Source organism: Hyperolius riggenbachi, chromosome 5 (assembly GCF_040937935.1).
Source record: "Hyperolius riggenbachi isolate aHypRig1 chromosome 5, aHypRig1.pri, whole genome shotgun sequence".
NCBI lineage: Eukaryota > Metazoa > Chordata > Amphibia > Anura > Hyperoliidae > Hyperolius > Hyperolius riggenbachi.
Genome location: NC_090650.1, coordinates 355,256,419 through 355,277,280, shown reverse-complemented (window position 1 = coordinate 355,277,280; position 20,862 = coordinate 355,256,419). Strand labels below are relative to the sequence as shown.

Below are 20,862 nucleotides of genomic sequence, written 5' to 3'. Positions count from 1 at the left end.
CCCTTATTCAATTCACTTTTGCTCCTAGGAGATAATTTTACGTCTTCCGTTTCAAATAACTTTTTAGCATTCTGCAATTGAAAGAGTACTAAAAAGAAGATGTAAATATTACTCAGAGTATTTTCTAGTTTGCTGGTGGCTTAAAAGGCATTTTACTGATAAAGTGTGAAAATGCCACCTAGGAGAAATAGTGAATAAGTGAATTGCATATGGTCCACTGTATCTTGATTATTTTTTTATATAATCTCCTCCTTTATTTACCGTAAGCATTTATTATATGCTTTTACAAAGTTTTAATCCTTTTTCTGTAGTAGCATCACATTTCTCGCCTATGGGTTGGAGGGACTGGGGATGGGGGAGGGTCATGTTAATGCTGCTGAGAAAACAATTACTAGCGTTCTGCAGCCACCTGAATAGTGGCACAAGGAGAGTAGAAACAGATGCAAATTAAATGACATTGAAAGAATACCTTGTGTGGCAGATAAAAGCAAATGGAAGTTACTTTCTGGATGGCATATACAGGCTGTTTCTCGCTCATAATATATATACAGTGTGGTGTGTGTGTGTGTGTGTGTGTATATAGTAGCAGTAAACAGTATGTGAACCCTTTGGAATTATATGGATTTCTGAGATTTCTGCACAAACTGGTCATAAAATGTGATCTTCAAGTCACAACAATAGAAAACCAGTCTGCTTAAAGGACTTACGAGGTGAATTGCTTAAAGAGACACTGAAGCGGAAAAAAAAATGATATAATGAATTGGTTGTGTACTATGAATAATTACTAGAAGATTAGCAGCAAAGAAAATATTCTCATACTTTTATTTTCAGGTATATAGTGTTTTTTCTAACATTGCATCATTCTATACTATGAGCAGATTACACAACACTCAGCATTCAAAATGAGTCTTTCAGAGCAGTCTGTGAAGTAATGACCTCTCCTCTGGCAGAGGAAAAGTAAACAGTTCAATTACAGTTGAGATAATAAAAGTCAGATAACAGCCCTCTCCACGACTAACTTAGTCGGAGAGCTTAATAGCTTTTTTGCATAGAGATAACAACTGGAGTTTCTCAACTCTTCCTGTACTGGAAACAATTAGACTGATGTATCTGATCTTAATGTTTTATTTCTTAGCTGTACTACACATACAAATCATAATATCATAATTTTTTTTCCGCTTCAGTGTCTCTTTAAAAAAAGTTATGTACCTCATTGCTAAAGCAGACCTCAGGGCAGACGAACAGCACCTTCCTTTTCACTATCAGGTGCTTTATCAGCCTAATCCATGTTTCACTGTAGCTCCCGACCCTCCACAGCAAGCAAGTCCTCACTCGATCAGCGAATGTATTCTCTGCTGAGGGGGCGCGGCTGGCTGGCAGTGTAGTTAGTCACATGGGTGGTCATGTAGAGCCGCCCACATGACGTATAACAGAGCGAATGGAGTGAGGGCGGCCACGGGCAGGGCTGTAATCCTGTGCAGCCACGGCGATGCGAGCTGCGCAGGAGGTAGATTTTTAAAGCGACGATTCTGATAAGGCGACCCTGTGGAGGGTCGGGAGATGCAATGAAACGTGGATTAGGCTGATAAAGCACCTGATAGTGAAAAGGAAGGTGCTGTTCTGCTTAAGCAATGAGGTACATACCTTTTTTTAAGCAATTCACCTCGTAAGTCCTTTAAAGAGACTCTGTAACAAAATTTTCAGCCTTATTTCTTCTATCCTATAAGTTCCTATACCTGTTCTAATGTAGTCTGGATTACTGCAGCCTTTTCTAGAAGTGTCTTTTCTTGCGCTGTCTCTGTAATATATCTAATATTCCTTTCTTTGTCAAGCTTTGTCGACCCAGAGAGGAATGGGCTGCATCTGTTGTTATGAATACACGTTATGCACGCCCCCTCCAGGCTCTGTGTGCTGATGCAGTTTGTGAGGCTGAGGGTGGAGTGAGCTGCCAGTCACATGCTGAGAAAGTGTGAGAATCCCTGACTGGAGTGCAGATAATTCACTTTGTAATAAAAACTTGTAGTATACTGTAACATGATATATATATATATACACACACACATGCACAGTTGTGTTCAAAATTATTCAACCCCCACTGAAATTGAGTGTTTTGGCCAGTTTGACATTCATTTTGATCATTTCAGTCATCTTGTTTACAATTAAATCAAAGAGGCACTTGTAAGTCAGACAAATATAACATAACATTTATAATGAAATAACCACAAATGTATTTTCTGTTCTCACATCATTATCAGTTTTATTCAACCCCCAAGTGACATTCATTCTTAGTACTTAGTACAACATCCTTTTCCAGTTATAACAGCTTTTAAACGTGAAGCATAGCTTGACACAAGTGTCTTGTAGCGATCTACGGGTATCTTAGCTCATTCATCATGGGCAAAAGCCTCCAGTTCAGTCACATTCTTAGCCTTGCACGCTGCAACTGCTTTCTTTAAGTCCCACCAGAGGTTCTCAATTGGATTTAAGTCTGGTGACTGCGATGGCCACTCCAAAATGTTCCAGCCTTTAATCTGCAACCACGCTCTAGTGGACTTGGAGGTATGCTTGGGATCATTGTCCTGTTGAAAGGTCCAACGTCTCCCAAGCCTCAGGTTTGTGACGGACTGCATCACATTTTCATCCAATATCTCCTGGTACTGAAGAGAATTCATGGTACCTTGCACTGTTGCACACGCTGAATCTTCCCTGTACCTGCAGAAGCAAAACAGCCGCGAAGCATGATTGACCCCCTTTCATGCTTCACAGTAGGCAAGGTGTTCTTTTCTTCATAGGCCTTGTTCTTCCTCCTTCAAACATAGCGTTGATCCATGGGCCCAAACAGTTCTAATTTTGTTTCATCAGTCCACAGAACACTACCACAAAAGTCATGTAAAGATGACTGCAAGAGCACAGTGCAGATTGCTCAGTGAGGTGAAGAAGAATCCTAGAGTGTCAGCTAAAGACTTACAAAAGTCTCTGGCATATGCTAACATCCCTATCCCTGTTAGTGAATCTATGATATGTAAAACACTAAACAAGAATGGAGATCATGGGAGGACACAACAAAGGAAGCCACTGCTTTCCAAAAAAAAAAAAACATTGCTGCACGTTTAAATATTCTGTGGACAGATGAAACCAAAGTTGAGTTGTTTGGAAAAAACACACAACACTGTGTATGGAGAAAACGAGGCACAGCACACCAACATCAAAACCTCATCCCAACTGTGAAGTTTGGTGGTGGGGGCATCATGGTTTGGGGCTGCTTTGCTGCATCGGGGACTGGATGGATTAATCAAAGGAAAAATGAATTTCCAAGTTTATAAAGACATTTTGAAGGAGAACTTAAGACCATCGGTCCACCAACAGAAGCTCAACAGAAGATGGATGTTGCAATAGGACAACGGCCCAAAGCATAGAAGTAAATCAAAAACAGAATGGCTTAAACAGAAGAAAATACGCCTTCTGGAGTGGCCCAGTCCAGTCTAGTGACTCCTGACCGTTGTGCATGTCTGATCTGCAACTACAGGAAACGTTTGGTTGAAGTTATTGCTGCTAAAGGAGGTTCAACCAGTTATTAAATCCAAGGGTTCACATACCTTTTCCACCTGCCCTGTGAATGTTTACATGGTGTGTTCAATAAAAAACATGGATACATTTAATTATTTGTATATATATATATATATACACCAGGACCCACCTTATTTGCTTAGGCGTGGGAGGTAAAGGTCAGAGTGCTGCTCTGGCATATGTTGGAGCTTTGTGCTACAATGCTGGTGACAGAGATGCTGCTGACTCTGGCCTTGTGGTTACGTAGGAAACATATGACCCTAATGAAGTGTTTAGCCAGTTGTAATGCCATGATGTAACATTCCATTATAGGCACTTACCACCAATGGGTGATTGACATTGTAGTCCTTTGCTCTGTACTTCTTCACCAGGCCTGCAATAGGGTATGACATGCCATGGCTACAAGCAGGAAAAGACAAGCTTCACACAAAGGTTTGGACATAATGAGGTATATGCACTAAACTGCGTTAAGCAGAATACAGTGCATAAAGTCTTACAGCACAATGAGTAGGGCAGATTGCAATACATGCAATGCATTGCGCTCTATTCATTGGGCGGTAAGACTTTATGCACCTAATTCTGCTTACAGGACCACTATTGCAATTACTTTTCTCCTATGTTGCTGTTACTTACAGTAGTTAGTAGAAATCTGACAGAAGCGACAGGTTTTGATTAGTCCTTCTCTTCATGGGGGATTTTCAGCATGGCCTTTATTCTTTATAAAGACACTCCCTGAAAAGCATTTATACAAAGATGCTGGCCAGCCTTCCTGTCTGCTGCACAGTTTTTTTTGGCAATTGGTTGGTGCAACCGCCATTCAGTAAGTGCTTTTGAAAATAAATTAAACCTAGAGAATCACCCATGGGGAGATGGGCTAGTCCAAAACCTGTCAGTTCTGTCAGACTTTTACTACCAACTGCAAGTGACAGCAACATAGGCGAAAATTAATGTATGGCTCATTTTACTCTGGAAGAAATGTATTTCTTATTTGTATGCAATTTTTGCGATAGTGAACCTTTAACGCAGTTTAGTGCAAACACCCCAAATTCTCACATAAAATTGTTCACATTACATTCTTGCAGCCCAATTCAATTCACTGTTTCTCCCAAGTTCTCTCCTAGGTGATATTTTCACATCTTATCAATAAAATGCCTTTTAAAGATTAGCAGCAAAGAAAATATTCTCATATTTTTATTTTCAGGTATATAGTGTTTTTTCTAACATTGCATCATTCTATAATATGAGCAGATTACACAACACTCTGCACTCAAAATTATTCTTTCAGAGCAGTCTGTGAAGTAATGACCTCTCCTCTGGCAGAGGAAAAGTAAATAGTCCAGGAACAGTAGAGATAATAAAAGTCAGATAACAGCCCTCTCCACGACTAACTTAAGGGGCCCATACACTCAGCCGATTTTCTGGCCGACCGATCGATCCAGATCGATTGAAAATCGGTTGGCCAATCGACCGATCGATGGCCGATTTCGATCGATTTCGATGGATTTCCATCGAACTGGCAGGATGGAAAATTTAGGTCGATCTGATGAGATTGCTTATCATTTTGCATTGGCCTTAATGGAAATCTGATGGCAAAAAAATGCCATCAGATCGAATTTCAATAGATTTCAAACTGAAATCTATTGGAATTCTATCCTGGTAAAAAATGTTCTAAAAACGCATCAGATAGATCATCAGATGCATTTCTTATCTATCTGCTGCCAATCTGACGAGTGTATGGGCACCTTTAGTCGGAGAGCTTAATGGCTTGTTTGCATAGAGATAACAACTGGAGTTTCTCAACTCTTCCTGTACTGGAAACAATTAGACTGATGTATCTGATCTTAATGTTTTATTTCTTAGCTGTACTACACATACAAATCATAATATCATAGGTTTTTTTTCGCTTCAGTGTCTCTTTAAGCCACCAGCGAGCAAGGAAATACTCTGAATAATTCTGACAATGACTTTTCACCTACTTTTTGTTACTTTATCAATTCCAGAGTGCTCAAAAGTTATTTTAAACAGAAGATTGACAATTATCTCCTAGGAGAAAACTCAGATGGAAAAGTGAATTGGATAAGGACTGTATAAATGACATAAGTAGAGCTACTAATCATTCATTTGTCCACACACCAGTGGCGGACCTACCATAGGGCTGCAGGTGCTCACAGCACCGGGTGTAGCCATGGCTAGGGGTGCCACTGTGGTGCTCAGTCACTGTTTTTTCCACCTGGGACCTTTTTTCATAGTTTGGGCAACATTCAGGAAAATAGCAGCAGGCAGCGCATAGGACTGTACTACTTCCTGCACTAGATGTAGCACCTCTCACACTTCCTGTCCTGTGGGCAATGTGTCTCCTCACTCTCTACGCACAGCCTGCAGTGAGCAATGTGCAGAGCAGCAGGGTGAGTAGAGAGAATGATTGCTGTGCTGCAGCTGGGACATTAGCAGTCTAGACATTAGTTGTCTGTAAATAATCAGCACCGGGTGTCACATTCCCTAGGTACGCCACTGCCACACACATTCCCACAATTCTGCCTTTTCACTGTCATATGTACTCCCATCACATAACCCTTCCTCTGCCTGCACAGCCTATGTATGCCCATCACATAACCCTTCCTCTGCCTGCACAGCCTATGTATGCCCATCACATAACCCTTCCTCTGCCTGCGCAGCCTATGTATGCCCATCACATAACCATTCCTCTGCCTGCACAGCCTATGTATGCCCATCACATAACCCTTCCTCTGCCTGCACAGCCTATGTATGCCCATCACATAACCCTTCATCTGCCTGCACAGCCTATGTATGCCCATCACATAACCCTTCCTCTGCCTGCACAGCCTATGTATGCCCATCACATAACCCTTCCTCTCCCTGCACAGACACCTAAACTTGACCCTCTGTAGTCTTCCAACTTGCTAATTCTACCAGTGTAACTAATAGTGACATACAAAACAGAACCTTGCTTGTAAAAATCAAAACTGCATTAGAACCACCTACATTTCACAATGCAAAATATTGTTAAGGTAGTATGGAAACATTACATTACACTTCGTGTTGATCATTTCTTATTACTGCTTTAGAATCATTATTGACTGTTAGAATTCATCAGCGAAACTTGTTTTCAAAGGACTCCCCGTTCTATGCCTCAATCTGTATCTTTCTTTTTTGCATTCCAGTATGAAATACAGAGCAGGATGGATGCTTCCTATGTCTAAACCAGTGGTCCTCAAACTAAGGCCTGCGGGCGAATGTGGCCCCCCCTGAGGCTTTTTTACCGGCCACCCACACACAAAATGTATTACTTATAGATGTGGTCAGCTCCATCTTTAAATATTGGTGGTCCGCATATAGAATAGCAGTGCTGGCACCATCCATCCACATGGAAGCCAGAAAGCAGTCATTTGCTAATTTCCAATCAAATTCTACATCAGGTGACACTGCTGTCCAACTGGACTGCAGGTTGTCACCTGGGTATGCTTCACTGTCTGGCCCGCAAAGACTTCTACATCATTCTATGTATACTCTGCCCCCCCCAGCAGTCTGAACTATGTTGACCCGGCCCTCGACCCAAAATGTTTGGGGATCCCTGGTCTAAACTTAAGCTGACCATACACAATGCAACTAGGTTTTCAATCAGCATCGCGATCAACATTATGATCGACCTGCGATCAGCATTATGAGAACTGCAATGTGGGTTCTCATGATGTTGACCGTAATATCAAGTTTGGGTCTACACAAGTGCTACAATAAAAATATCCACCCATAGGTATGTGACATAGCAAACAACTCTGTAGTCTAAATAAAAAAGACATCAAAAAAGCTCAATGAGCATTATTTATTGCAACCGGAGGTAAGTGGCAGGAAAAGAAAGGGAATTCCCTAAAGGGGTACGAACAGTGGCGTAGCTAAGGAGCTATGGGCCCCGGTGTGAGTTTTACATTGGGCCCCCCAAGCACTCTATACATAACAATTGATACGGCGCACCAAAACCTGCCAAAAACAACCACAGTATCAGAGGTGCAAGAAGGGGATGGGGAACAGCTTGTTAATGATTACTACTATTCAAAGCATCTATAGAAGTGATTATTACCACCACAGGACGAATAAACAGCTAATACTGTGGTTGAGGGAGGGACCCATGGGGCCCCTCTGGCGCAAGGGCCCCGATGTGGTCGCTACCTCTGCAACCCCTATTGCTACGCCACCGGATGTACAAGGATAAAAATATTGGGAACCATAATATCTGTTAGGGCTCGTTCACACTTGAGCAGGAAACGTGCGATTCCCGCTCACCGCAGACCGCTAGCCCATGTAATCCTATGGCAGTGTTCTCACTGCCGCGATTGCTGCATTTTGTGGTTAGCATTAACCGCAAATGCGTTACATGCAGCGTTTTGCCAGTGATTCCGGAGCGATTATATTGTATAGAACTGCTAATCACGATCGTTCCCAAAACGTTACTTCATCCAGTGATTTTTTCGCGTTTAACGCGGAAAAATCACTCCCACAAAACGCTATTGGTAATCGCTAGCGTTTTGCGATTCTAGGTGTAAACGGGGCCTTTTACCAGAAGGAAGAGGAAATTTTAAAGCAAACCTGAAGTGAAAATAAACTTTGGAGATAATGAATTGTATGTGTGGCACAGCTAAGAAATAGAACATTAGTAGCAAATAAAAGAATCTCATATGGTTTTCCAGTACAGGAAGAGTTAAGAAACTTCAGTTGTTATATATGCAAAAGAGCTTCTCTCAACTTTTTGACCCAACCTGGGTTGAAGACAGTGCTGTTTTCTGAAGCACTTAAACAACCTAGAAACAATGAGAGAGAGGTTGAGATAAGGTTTTACTGCAGGAAAGTTCAAAGGATCATTAGCTCTGCTCTGCTTTATACAGTGGCTTGCAAAAGTATTCAGCCCCCTTGAAGTCTTCCACATTTTGTCACATTACTGCCACAAACATGAATCAATTGTATTGGAATTCCACGTGAAAGACCAATACAAAGTGGTGTACACGTGAGAAGTGAAATGAAAATCATACATGATTCCAAACATTTTTTAAAGAAAAATAACTGCAAAGTGGCGTGTGTGTAATTATTCAGCCCCCTGAGTCAATACATTGTAATTACAGCTGCCAGTCTTTTAGGGTATGTCTCTACCAGCTTTGCACATCTAGAGACTGAAATCCTTGCCCATTATTCTTTGCAAAACATCTCCAGCTCAGTCAGATTAGATGGACGGCGTTTGCGAACAGCAGTTTTCAGATCTTGCCACAGATTCTCGATTGGATTTAGATCTGGACTTTGACTGGGCCATTCTAACACATGGATATGTTTTGTTTTAACTTCCCTGTCGGCCTATTAAAACCGCCAGGGGGCAGCGCAGCACTTTAATTTTTTTTTTTAATCATGTAGCTAGCCTAGCGCTAGCTACATGATAGCCGCTGTGCAACGCCATCCCCCCACCCCCTCCGATCGCCTCCGGCGATCAGCGCAAACAGGAAATCCCGTTCAGAACGGGATTTCCTGTTTGACTTCCCCGTCGCCATGATGTCATCGGGAGTCCCGATCCACCCCTTAGCGCTGCCTAACGCTGATGGGCCAGGCTGCGCAAGGGGTCTGGGGGGGGGGGGGGAGGGGCGGCGCGGCGAGTAGCGGCGAATCGGTGCGGAGCGGCGGTGATCGGGAAGCACACGCAGCTAGGAAAGTGCTAGCTGCGTGTACAAAAAAAAATTATGCAAATCGGCCCAGCAGGGCCTAATAAATCCTCCTGCGCGGCATAGCCCGTGCTCAGCACAGGCTTACCGCCAGGGAGGTTAAACCATTCCATTGTTGCCCTGGCTTTATGTTTAGGGTCATTGTTCTGCTAGAAGGTGAACCTCCGCCCAGTCTCAAGTTTTTTGCAGACTCCAAGAGGTTTTCTTCCAAGATTGCCCTGTATTTGGCTCCATCCATCTTCCCATCAACTCTGACCAGCTTCCCTGTCCCTACTAAAGAGATGCACCCCCAGAGCATGATGCTGCAACTACCATATTTGACAGTAGGGATGGTGTGTTTAGAGTGATGTGCAGTGTTAGTTTCCCCCACACATAGCATTTTGCATTTTGGCCAAAAAGTTCCATTTTGGTCTCATCTGACCAGAGCACCTTCTTCCACGTTTGCTGTGTCCCCCACATGGCTTGTGGCAAACTGCAAACGGGACTGCTTATGCTTTCTGTTAACAATGGCGTTCTTCTTGTCACTCTTCCATAAATGCCAACTTTGTGCAGTGCACGACTAATAGTTGTCCTATGGACAGATTCCCCTACCTGAGCTGTAGATCTCTGCAGCTTGTCCAGAGTCAAGATGGGCCTCTTGACTGTATTTCTAATCAGCGCTCTGCTTGTTCGGCCTGTGAGTTTAGGTGGATGGCCTTGTCTTGGTAGGTTTACAGTTGTGCCACACTCCTTTCATTTCTGAATGATCGCTTGAACAGTGCTCTGTGGGATGTTCAAGGCTTTGGAAATCTTTTTGTAGTCTAAGCCTGCTTTAAATTTCTCAATAACTTTATCCCTGACCTGTCTGGTGTGTTCTTTGGACTTCATGGTGTTGTTGCTCCCAATATTCTCTTAGACAACCTCTGAGGCCATCACAGAGCAGCTGTATTTGTACTGACATAAGATTACACACAGGTGCACTCTATTTAGTCATTAGCACTCATCAGGCAATGTCTATGGGCAACTGACTGCACTCAGACCAAAGGGGGCTGAATAATTACGCACACCCCACTTTGCAGTTATTTGTAAAAAATGTTTGGTATCATGTATGATTTTCGTTCCACTTCTCACGTGTACTCCACTTTGTATTGGTCTTTCATGTGGAATTCCAATAAAATTGCTTCATGTTTGTGGCTGTAATATGACAAAATGTGGAAAACTTCAAGGGGGGTGAATACTTTTGCAAACCACTGTATTTAGTTTAAAATACAGTGCCAGGTTTGTAAGCTGAAAATATGACAGAATGATGCAATAAACATAAGAGAATCTTTTCTTTGCTACTAATGTTCTATTATTATTCGTACTATACAATTAATTATCTCATAAGTTTTTTTCGCTTCAGGGTTGCTTTAACATAAACATAATTTATAAGATTCAAAACAACAATTTACTGTGTTAATGAATTGAAACAACATCCACCCATATGTTGTAATATAATATGAACTCTAAGGCTGGTTTCACAGTGGGACGTTACAGGCGCACGTTAGAGCAGCCTGTAACGCACCCCACCGAACAGCAATGAAAAATCAATGGGCTGTTCACAGTGCCCACGTTGCGTTACTTAGTAACGCTGCGCCATAAGACAACGTACTGCATGCAGTACCAGTGGCGTACCTAGGGCATTTGACACCCGGTGCTGGGTATTAAAAGACCCCCCCCCAAAAAAAAATAAAAAAAATAAATAAATTAAAAAAATGGGCGTGGCTATAACCTGCGGCGAAAAATGGGCATGGGCATGGCCATGACCAGATGAGGGCGGAGCTAACTAATTTAAAGTGAACCCGGGATGAGAGTGATATGGAGGCTGTACCCCCAGGAGGGGGAAGCAGGGCTAGATGGAGGGGCTGTGGAGGCAGCGGTGGGGAGGGGGGACATATCCCCCCCCCCTCCCTCACCTGGGACCCCTCCTTCTGCCTCTCTCTTCCCCCTCCAGAATAGCGGCCCCAGTATAGCTAGTATAGTTGCCCCCAATATAGCTAGTATAGTTGCCCTTAGTGTAGGTAATATAGTTGCCCCCAGTATAGCTAGTACAGTTGCCCCCAGTGTAGCTAGTATAGTTGCCCCCAGTGAAGCTAGTTGCCCCAATGAAGTTAGTATAGTTGCCCCAGTATAGTTAGTATAGTTGCCCCAGTATAGCTAGTATGGTCGCCCCAGCCAGTATAGCTAGTATAGTTGCCCCCAGACAGTATAGCTAGTATAGTTGCCCCCAGCCAGTACAGCTAGTATAGTTGCCCCAGCCAGTATAGCTAGTATAGTTGCCCCCAGCCAGGATAGCAGCCCCCAGTATAGCTGGTATAGTTGCCCCAGCCAGTATAGCTAGTATAGTTGCCCCAGCCAGTATAGTTGCCCCCAGTATAGCTAGTATAGTTTAGTTGCCCCCAGTATAGCTAATATAGTTGCCCCCAGTAGGCTAGTATAGTTGCCCCCAGTAAGCTAGTATAGTTGCCCCCAGTATGGCTAGTATAGTTGCCCCCAATATGGCTAGTATAGTTGCCCCCAGTAAGCTAGTATAGTTGCCCCCAGTATGGCTAGTATAGTTGCCCCCAGTATGGCTGGTATAGTTGCCCCCAGTATGGCTGGTATAGTTGCCCCCAGTAAGCTAGTATAGTTGCCCCCAGTATGGCTAGTATAGTTGCCCCCAGTATGGCTAGTATAGTTGCCCCCAGTAAGCTAGTATAGTTGCCCCCAGTATGGTTAGTATAGTTGCCCCCAGTATGGCTAGTATAGTTGCCCCCAGTATGGCTGGTATAGTTGCCCCCAGTAAGCTAGTATAGTTGCCCCAGTATGGCTAGTATAGTTGCCCTCAGTATGGCTAGTATAGTTGCCGGCTAGTATAGTTGCCCCCAGTATGGCTAGTATAGTTGCCCCCAGTATGGCTAGTATAGTTGCCCCCAGTATGGCTAGTATAGTTGCCCCCAGTATGGCTAGTATAGTTGCCCCCAGTATGGCTAGTATAGTTGCCCCCAGTATGGCTAGTATAGTTGCCCCCAGTATGGCTAGTATAGTTGCCCCCAGTGTAGGTGCCCCAGGAGGGAGAAGCAGGGCTAGATGGAGGGGCTGTGGAGGCAGCGGTGGGGAGGGGGGAAATATCCCCCCCCCTCCCTCACCTGGGACCCCTCCTTCTGCCTCTCTCTTCCCCCTCCAGAATAGCGGCGACAAGTGCGGGGCGGCCGGAGGCGCATGGACAATTACTTACCTGATTTCCGCCTCCAATGCCGCCCACTGTGCTTCCGCTAATCAGGAAGCACAGTAGGCGGCATTGGAGGCGGAGACCTGTAACGTCATGACGCTGCGCTCCACGCTTGGAACGCGGAAATCAGGTAAGTAATTGTCCATGCGCCTCCGGCCGCCCCGCACTTGTCGCCGCTATTCTGGAGGGGGAAGAGAGAGGCAGAAGGAGGAGTCCCAGGTGAGGGAGGGGGGGATATTTCCCCCCTCCCCACCGCTGCCTCCACAGCCCCTCCATCTAGCCCTGCTTCTCCCTCCTGCTGTGCTGCTGTGGGCGGTCGTGGCGACACCCCCCTGGGTGTCTGACACCCGGTGCGCCACGCCCCCCCTGCGCCCTATTATAGAGACGCCACTGTGCAGTACTATATAAGCGGCAGAGCCGCGTTAGACTGCTTGCACATGCTCAGTAATGTTGGGGAGGAGCGGAGAGCGGCCAGGCACATGGCTAATTAATATTACTTCCTGGAGCGGCCGCTCTGTGCGGCGATTGGCCGGGCGGGACCACCAGGCATGGTCGGAATAGCCCATTTCCGTTTCCGGCACAATTCCGCATTCCGTCATATAGAAATTCCGTTACCGTTCCATTCCGACGGTATACCGGGGTAATTCCGCGGAATTCCGTTTAAGTCGGAATTCCGCCAGAAAAAATTTAAAATTCTCTCATTCTCTCTCTCCTCCTCCTCCTCCTCCTCCTCCTCCTCCTCCTCCATCCATCCATCCATCCATCCATCCATCCCATGCATCCCATGCAGTAGGGAATTGCAGATTTTCAAAACAGCTTATATACCATAGCTGGGATTTGAACCCAGAACCTAGTGTGTAGTAGGTATGTGTCTTAACCTCTAGACCATGACCCACACTACATGCTAAAGCTGGCGGTAGCATAAACCATACTTCCATTATGATCAATTCGATAGAAAAAGTAGCATGATTAAGGATTTGTACTTTTTGAAAAGCATGCTTATATACCATAGCTGGGATTTGAACCCAGGACCTAGTGTGTAGTAGGTATCTGTCTTAACCTCTAGACCATGACCCACACTGCATAGTAGTAGGTACCTGTCTTACCCACTAGTAAGGGAGAGGCTGCAGCCTCAGGGCGCAGTGTAGGAGGGGGTGCACAATTCATTCAGCTGTCATTCCCAATTGTGTTTGAAGCAGAAAGAAATAAGAAAAGGTGATACATGGCAGCGACTGCAAGCCAGATAAGTAGAGATTAAGGTGTTGGGGGTGGGGGGGGGGGGGCCCTGGGGCACCTCTTAGTGTAATAGCAATCAGTGTGTGACAGCTGGGATGGGGGGGCGCACTTTGCTGTCTCAGCCTTGGGTGCTGAAGGACCTTGTCCCACCTCTGACCACACTACATGCTAAAGCCTGGCCCTGAGTGTGGTTGATGGTCTAGAGCAGTGGTCCTCAAACTAAGGCCCGCAGGCCGAAAGTGGCCCCCTAAGGCTTTCTTACCGGCCCCCCACACAGAAAATGTATTGCTTATAAATGCAGTCAGCTACATCTTTAAATATTGGTGGTCCACATATGGAATAGCAGTGCAGCACCCCCCATCCACATGGAAGCCAGAAAGTACAAATCCTTAATCATGCTACTTTTTCTATCGAATTGATCATAATGGAAGTATGGTTTATGCTACCGCCAGCTTTAGCATGTAGTGTGGGTCATGGTCTAGAGGTTAAGACAGATACCTACTATACACTAGGTCCTTGGTTCAAATCCCAGCTATGGTATATAGGCATGCTTTTCAAAAAGTACAAATCCTTAATCATGCTACTTTTTCTATCGAATTGATCATAATGGAAGTATGGTTTATGCTACCGCCAGCTTTAGCATGTAGTGTGGGTCATGGTCTAGAGGTTAAGACAGATACCTACTATACACTAGGTCCTTGGTTCAAATCCCAGCTATGGTATATAGGCATGCTTTTCAAAAAGTACAAATCCTTAATCATGCTACTTTTTCTATTGAATTGATCATAATGGAAGTATGGTTTATGCTACCGCCAGCTTTAGCATGTAGTGTGGGTCATGGTCTAGAGGTTAAGACACATACCTACTACACACTAGGTTCTGGGTTCAAATCCCAGCTATGGTATATAAGCTGTTTTGAAAATCTGCAATTCCCCACTGCATGATAGATGGGAGGAGGAGGAGGAGGAGGAGGAGGAGAGAGAGAGATTTTTTTTGTGCTATTCCGGAAAATTCCAGCGGAATTATAACATTTCCGCGGAATTCCGTTTGAGAGGTATAGGAATTCCGATTTGAGTACCGGAATCGGAATTAACCTAATTCCGGCCGGAATCACGGAATTCATAATTCCGCGGAATTTTCCGAGCATCCCTAGGGACCACGTGATGCCGCATGCGTCCAAGAGTACGCATCACGGACGCCAGAGTGAGCTGCACAACGCGGCTCACTCTGACGTCCACATCAGAAAGCACCAGGCGTTGCGTTAGGGGCACGCTATGCGACCATAACGTCTCCTAAAACGCAACGTCCTACTGTGAAACCAGCCTTAAAGGAAAAAAAATATTTTTAGACATGCATTATCATTTCTTCAGTAATGTCCCAAACCGCAGCTTTCATATAAACTTGCAGGGGGTAGGCATTCAGTACTAAGACACATCTCAATTCTTTTTGAAGGAGGTAATTGTCTATATTCCTCTTTCTGATTGAGGGGTGATAATATCTAAATTTTCATCATTTATTAATTGATTGGATATAATATCATTATTAGCCAAATATTTACAGATGGAACATGATCTGCCTACCTAATTTGCAGATCATCTTTAGTCTGCTCTGATTGTATTCTTTAAAATAAGTCATCACATCCTTTGAATATGTAAAATTAAACACAACCTGGAACATTTTTTTTTTAAATGTGCTGTTTGGAAGGGGGAGGGGCATTGGGGTAATTGTCATTATAATCAATTTGTTAATCACAACAGAAAACAGTTAAAGGGGCACTATGGCAAAAAAATTAAAATGTAAAATACGTGCAAACATAGACAAATAAGAAGTATGTTTTTTTCAGAGTAAAATAAATTACTTGTCTCCTATGTCACTTACAGTAGGTCGTAGAAATCTGACAGAAGCGACAGGTTTTGGACTAGTCCATCTCTTCATAGGGGATTCTCAGCAAGTTTTTATTCTTTATAAAGATATTCCCTAAACAATGATGCTGGCCAGCTTCTCTGCTCGCTACACTGTTTTTTGGCAGTTGGACAGAGCAACTGCTATTCACTAAGTGCTTTTGAAACTAAATAAATCCCTGAGAATCCCCCATGAAGATGGACTAGTCCAAAACCTGTCACTTCTGTCAGTTTTCTACTACCTACTGTAAGTGACAGCAACGTAGGAGAAAAGTAATTTACAGCTCATTTTACTCTGGAAAAAAGGTACTTCTAATTTGTCTATGTTTACGCATATTTTAAATTTTACAATGTTTCGCCATAGTGCCCCTTTAAGCTACGGATGTTTTATTTTTCATCTGTACAAGCGAGCAACTTCTATATGGAATATGTTCATTGTATTATGTAACAAGAATATGAGCCAGTGGAAAAGCAGCAAGTGAAAGACACATTATACTTTAATCTGGCATATGTGTTTGTTATCTGCTAAATCTATAAAATCAATAAAATAAAGAAAGGAAATCGGAAGTGAATAGGATATAGGTCATGATCTGTATATCCCAATTTTTTGAGTTAAGAAAGAGGAACACTTTAAGACACACCCCAGCCACACCTCAAATCATGCTCTGCCACACCCCTAGTCATGCCCTGCCACACCCCTAGTCATGTCCTGTCACAACCCTAGTCATGCCCTGCCACACCCCTAGTCATGCCCTGCCACACCCCTAGTCATGCCCTGCCACACCCCTAGTCATGCCTTGTCACACCCCTAGTCATGCCCTGCCACACCCCTAGTCATGCCCTGCCACACCCCTAGTCATGCCCTGCCACACCCCTAGTCATGCCCTGCCACACCCCTAGTCATGCCTTGTCACACCCCTAGTCACGTCCTACCACACCCCTAGTCATGCCCTGCCACACCCCTAGTCATGCACTGCCACACCCCTAGTCATGCCCTGCCACACCCCTAGTCATGCCCTGCCACACCCCTAGTCATGTCCAGTTTAGAGTCAATTCAATAAAAAAGAATGAAAGAGGGACAAATGAAGAAGAAAGAGGGGCAGGGATCACTGCAATAACAGCGCAGGAGATTTGGGTGCAGCTAGCGCCACCACAGACCGTAATTAGGAATTACGGCTATAGCGGCACACAGTGAGTAACTTCAGCGCCAACAGAAGACGGAGCTGAAGTTACTTTTAAAACGCTGTAATTCGGCCTCCAGCAATAGCTGGAAGCCGAATTACATCATTCCCCACCATCCACGTGGACCTAGAGGGGGAATAGTAATAAACGCCGGGACTTGTGCAGCAACAGGATAAGCCATATACCGGCTGTATCCTGCACCCAAATCTCCCGGAGGCAATTTCATATGTATGCCCAAACAGGGGCTCTTCCTCCAAAAACAGGACAGTTGGGAACTATGCATTATTTACTATTGGGTTCGGTCACTTTTGATTGTTGGTATTTAGGTTTGAAAAGCTAGCTGGTGCCCCAGATCCTCCATGACTACCTCATGCGGGGGATGATGGGATATGGGCAGGAGTTTAGACAATTCACAAACTGCTATTCAGTCTAACCAAGCTGCATGTGGTGACAGTTTTTCAAATCCATAAAACGATCTAGTGAAAAAAAAAACGAAATACAGACAAATTATTTAGACCCTAGGTTCTCAATGTGTGGTATGCATACCCCAGGGGGTACTTCTGATGGTTCCAGGGGGTACTTGGGCTTGATATACTTAATCAAGAATTACACATTTAGAAAATGATAAATCTTATTTAACCACTTAATGGCAACCAGACTTATAAAAACGTCCTTCTAGAGCCTCTTAATGGCTCCAGGACGTTTTCATAAGTCAAACAGTGTTGCTGCCGCTGTGCGCGTGCGTTCCTGTGGGTGTGCACGTGAGATTAGTGAGAAAAAAAAACATACAAAAAATACACCTTTATTTCCAAATAATATATTGTCACTATACTTTGTACTAGGGACATAATTAAAATCTTGTGATAACCAGGACAAATAGGCAGATAAAATGTATGGGTTTTATGTACAGTAGGGGATAAAATTGGAGAAATAGTGTATTTTTTTCATTTTTTCCTTGTTTTTCCCTTTAAAATGCAAAACAAGTAATTATAAAAGTAATTACTGAAAACAAATATCAACCCCAAAAAGCCTAACTGGTGGTGAAAAAAAAACAAGATATAGATCATTTCATGGTGATAAGTAGTGATTAAGCTATTGGCAAATGAAAGGGATGAGCACTGAAAGGTGAAAATCACTCTTGTCCGTTAGGGTAAAAAATGCTTTGGGGTGAAGTGGTTAAACAACACCAAATTAGTGATTTAGCTAATTAAAAGCAATAGTAACTGCTTGTACATTGCTTAGAACCATTTATCATGTATAACAAGGGGTACTTGTGATAATGTTTACTATGCTGGGGGTACTTATTGAGTACAGGGTTTTAAAAGCGGTACATACCAATAAAATGCTGAGAAACACTATTCTAGACAAAAGATACTAAAAACCCACAAACATGGACGGCTTTGAACCAAGAACAAATCTGCTTTATTTTCGAGATTGAGGTCTTTGCTATAGGGCTAGACATCTATTACCTATGATAAGATAGCACAGTTTATGCCAGAACTCACCAGAGATGTACACCAGCATTTCCAAATCCGATTCCAGCAAATGTACTTGCTAAGTGCATAGAGAAACGAGCCTCGCGATCATCAGGGTTCCTCACAGCTCTGTTAATATTCACAAACACGTATGAAATACAATGATCAACATGTGGACCTTCTGTAACTTCATGCATGATAGTTAGCAGTGATATGTACCATGAACAAAAATGGCAAATTTATGAGGAGCCAACTTACTGTTTTTTTGCACCTGAAGGAAACCGGGAGGAGAGATAATCTCCATAAGTATAACTCCCAAGCTTGTTACAGAAATTATCTAATGAAATAAGTTAAAAAATGGACGATATAGGATCCAGGTTTGCGACTTGAAGAGTACTGAAGTCCCCCTCGATCTTCCTATGCCCCTTCTGCGATACATTGGGACCCTCTAAGAACTGTTAGGCATTAATGTCGAGGATTGCTCACGGCCATGTTCTCCTTCTTGTACGAGCGTGACTGCACCGTGCAAGTGCAAAGTACAGCCCACGCATGCACAGTACCACAGAGACACTTATGCGTGCCTTTTTCTACATGCACAAGTGGCTATGTGCTACTGCACAGGCACAAATCATTTTTTGAGCCTGCACAGTGTGGCTGTGCTCGTACATAGGGTAGATTGCAGCTGCAAAGAGGAAGAGGGTCCCGGCAGCTGCTTTTTTATAGGTACAGAATTTGATCTATTTCCCTTCTGCAGATCCTGCAAGAAAGCTAGTACCTCAATACTTTTACCAACCAATCAAGCAATTATGTAAGTTTGGGTGATCGTTTTATAGTTATTCAGAATTATCAACCAGTCATAATTTTGAAAACTTATAGGTAATCCTTACCGTTTTAAATACTTAGCAACAATTCCCAGGGCATGTTTGGCCCACACATCACTGATGGGGTTGCTGCCCTGGTACGCTGGGCGGTCGATTGGGTTTGGTGGGCAGGGGCTTCGCATGTTATACGGTAGTGCAGTGTAGGATTCCAAAGAATGACTGTAATAAAGAGTATTATATTATTATGCTGCTCTGAACAGTGCACAGAGACGATGGCAGCAAGGCATATTTACCCACCACAGAACATCAAAGCCACTGTTAGCCACAACTCTTGCTGGCATGTGTAATGTGTGTTCTGGATCAACCATTCCTAGAGTTGGCTTAATGGCTCTAGAAGCAATGCCTAGAAATATCCAAAAGTTAGGTTTAGGTTGTGAAGGCCATTTGCAAGTCTGAAAAAAAGAGACTCTTGTAGGTATTTGTACAAATTGTGCATATCCGGGTTACTTTGTATAATATTCAGGACATCTTAACAGTACACAACATTTAATGTAAACCTGTGAGTTATGGTGGGAGAATAAACAGATACTTACCTCGAGAGTGGGTAGTCTCTGGATTCCCCGTCTTCCTCCACCATGACATTCACAATAGTAGCACACAGTAGCACAGACCTGCTCGGGCTTTGGTGGAAAAAGCAGAGCAATATTGGATCTGTGCTACTGTAACCTTTTTCTGCCAAAGCCCGAGCGTGTGTGTGTGTGCACTAGTGCGCATGTCCCAGCGCTGGAAAGGGCTAGATGAAAGAAGACTGGGGAAGCTTCTGGAGGATCCAAAGTCTTCCCTTCCCGAGCAGAGTACTCCTTCGGGCCATATTTTTCCTTACAGGTACACTTAAAGTACTATGGTTTCATAATTTCTGGTCTAATCTGGAATATCACTGGATGGGACAAAAACTACAACAGATGATTACTGAATTACATACAGACAGTCTAATCTTGAACAGTCTTACCACTCCTATGTAATATGAGGGAAAACGTATCCATGCAAAGTATATTCACTCAGTTTACTCTTCTACTAGAAGATTTCGTAAGATTGTGTCGTTAGTGGGCACCTTAAAGAAATAGTTGGCATGGCAGATTCTTTTCATAGATATTGCACTAACTAACTTGACCACTACAGGTTGTTTCCCCCTTATGGACCAGAGCAATTTCCACATTTCAGTGCTCCTCCCATTAATTTGACAATAACTTGACCTCACCTAAATGATCTATACATCATTTTTGTGGGTCAAAAAATAGACTTTTTGTAGGTGATTTTTTTTTGGTAGAAAAAAATGGAAAATACACTATTTCTCAATTTTCCACCACTATAGTTTTAAAATAAACAATGCTACTGTAGAAAAAAACCCACACATTGTATTTGCCTTTTTTCCTGATTATCACAACATTGAAATTATGCTTCTAGTGCAATGTATGGGAACAATATGTTATTTAGAAATAAATGCATATTTTTATATAGTTTTTGGTTTTCTCATCGTACTCTAAAACAATTACAAGCCCTTATTTGCAAAAATAACAATAATATACCCTCATGGCATACATAAAAAGCTAAGTTCCTAAGGTAACAATTTACGTATTCTCTTTTAAATTCTGTCACTTTAGCTCTTTTTTTTCCCTAACAAGTGTTTTATTGTAGTATCTACAGTATATGGCGTGGGAGGGGGCAGAAGCGCTA

The 20,862-nt window shown here is 43.3% G+C and overlaps 1 protein-coding gene across 2 annotated transcripts in view; it reads right to left on the bottom strand.

Annotated features, from left to right (window-relative positions):
- Positions 1–20,862, bottom strand: part of ADHFE1 (alcohol dehydrogenase iron containing 1) — a 78,368-nt gene that overhangs the window by 21,754 nt on the left and 35,752 nt on the right. For both annotated transcript variants that reach the window (XM_068234804.1, XM_068234806.1), the window contains 4 exons: positions 19,426–19,531; positions 19,195–19,347; positions 18,338–18,436; positions 3,888–3,966 (listed from right to left, as the gene is read on the bottom strand). In XM_068234804.1, the coding sequence (XP_068090905.1) occupies positions 3,888–3,966; positions 18,338–18,436; positions 19,195–19,347; positions 19,426–19,531 (437 nt within the window). The remainder of the gene's footprint in view (positions 1–3,887; positions 3,967–18,337; positions 18,437–19,194; positions 19,348–19,425; positions 19,532–20,862) is intronic.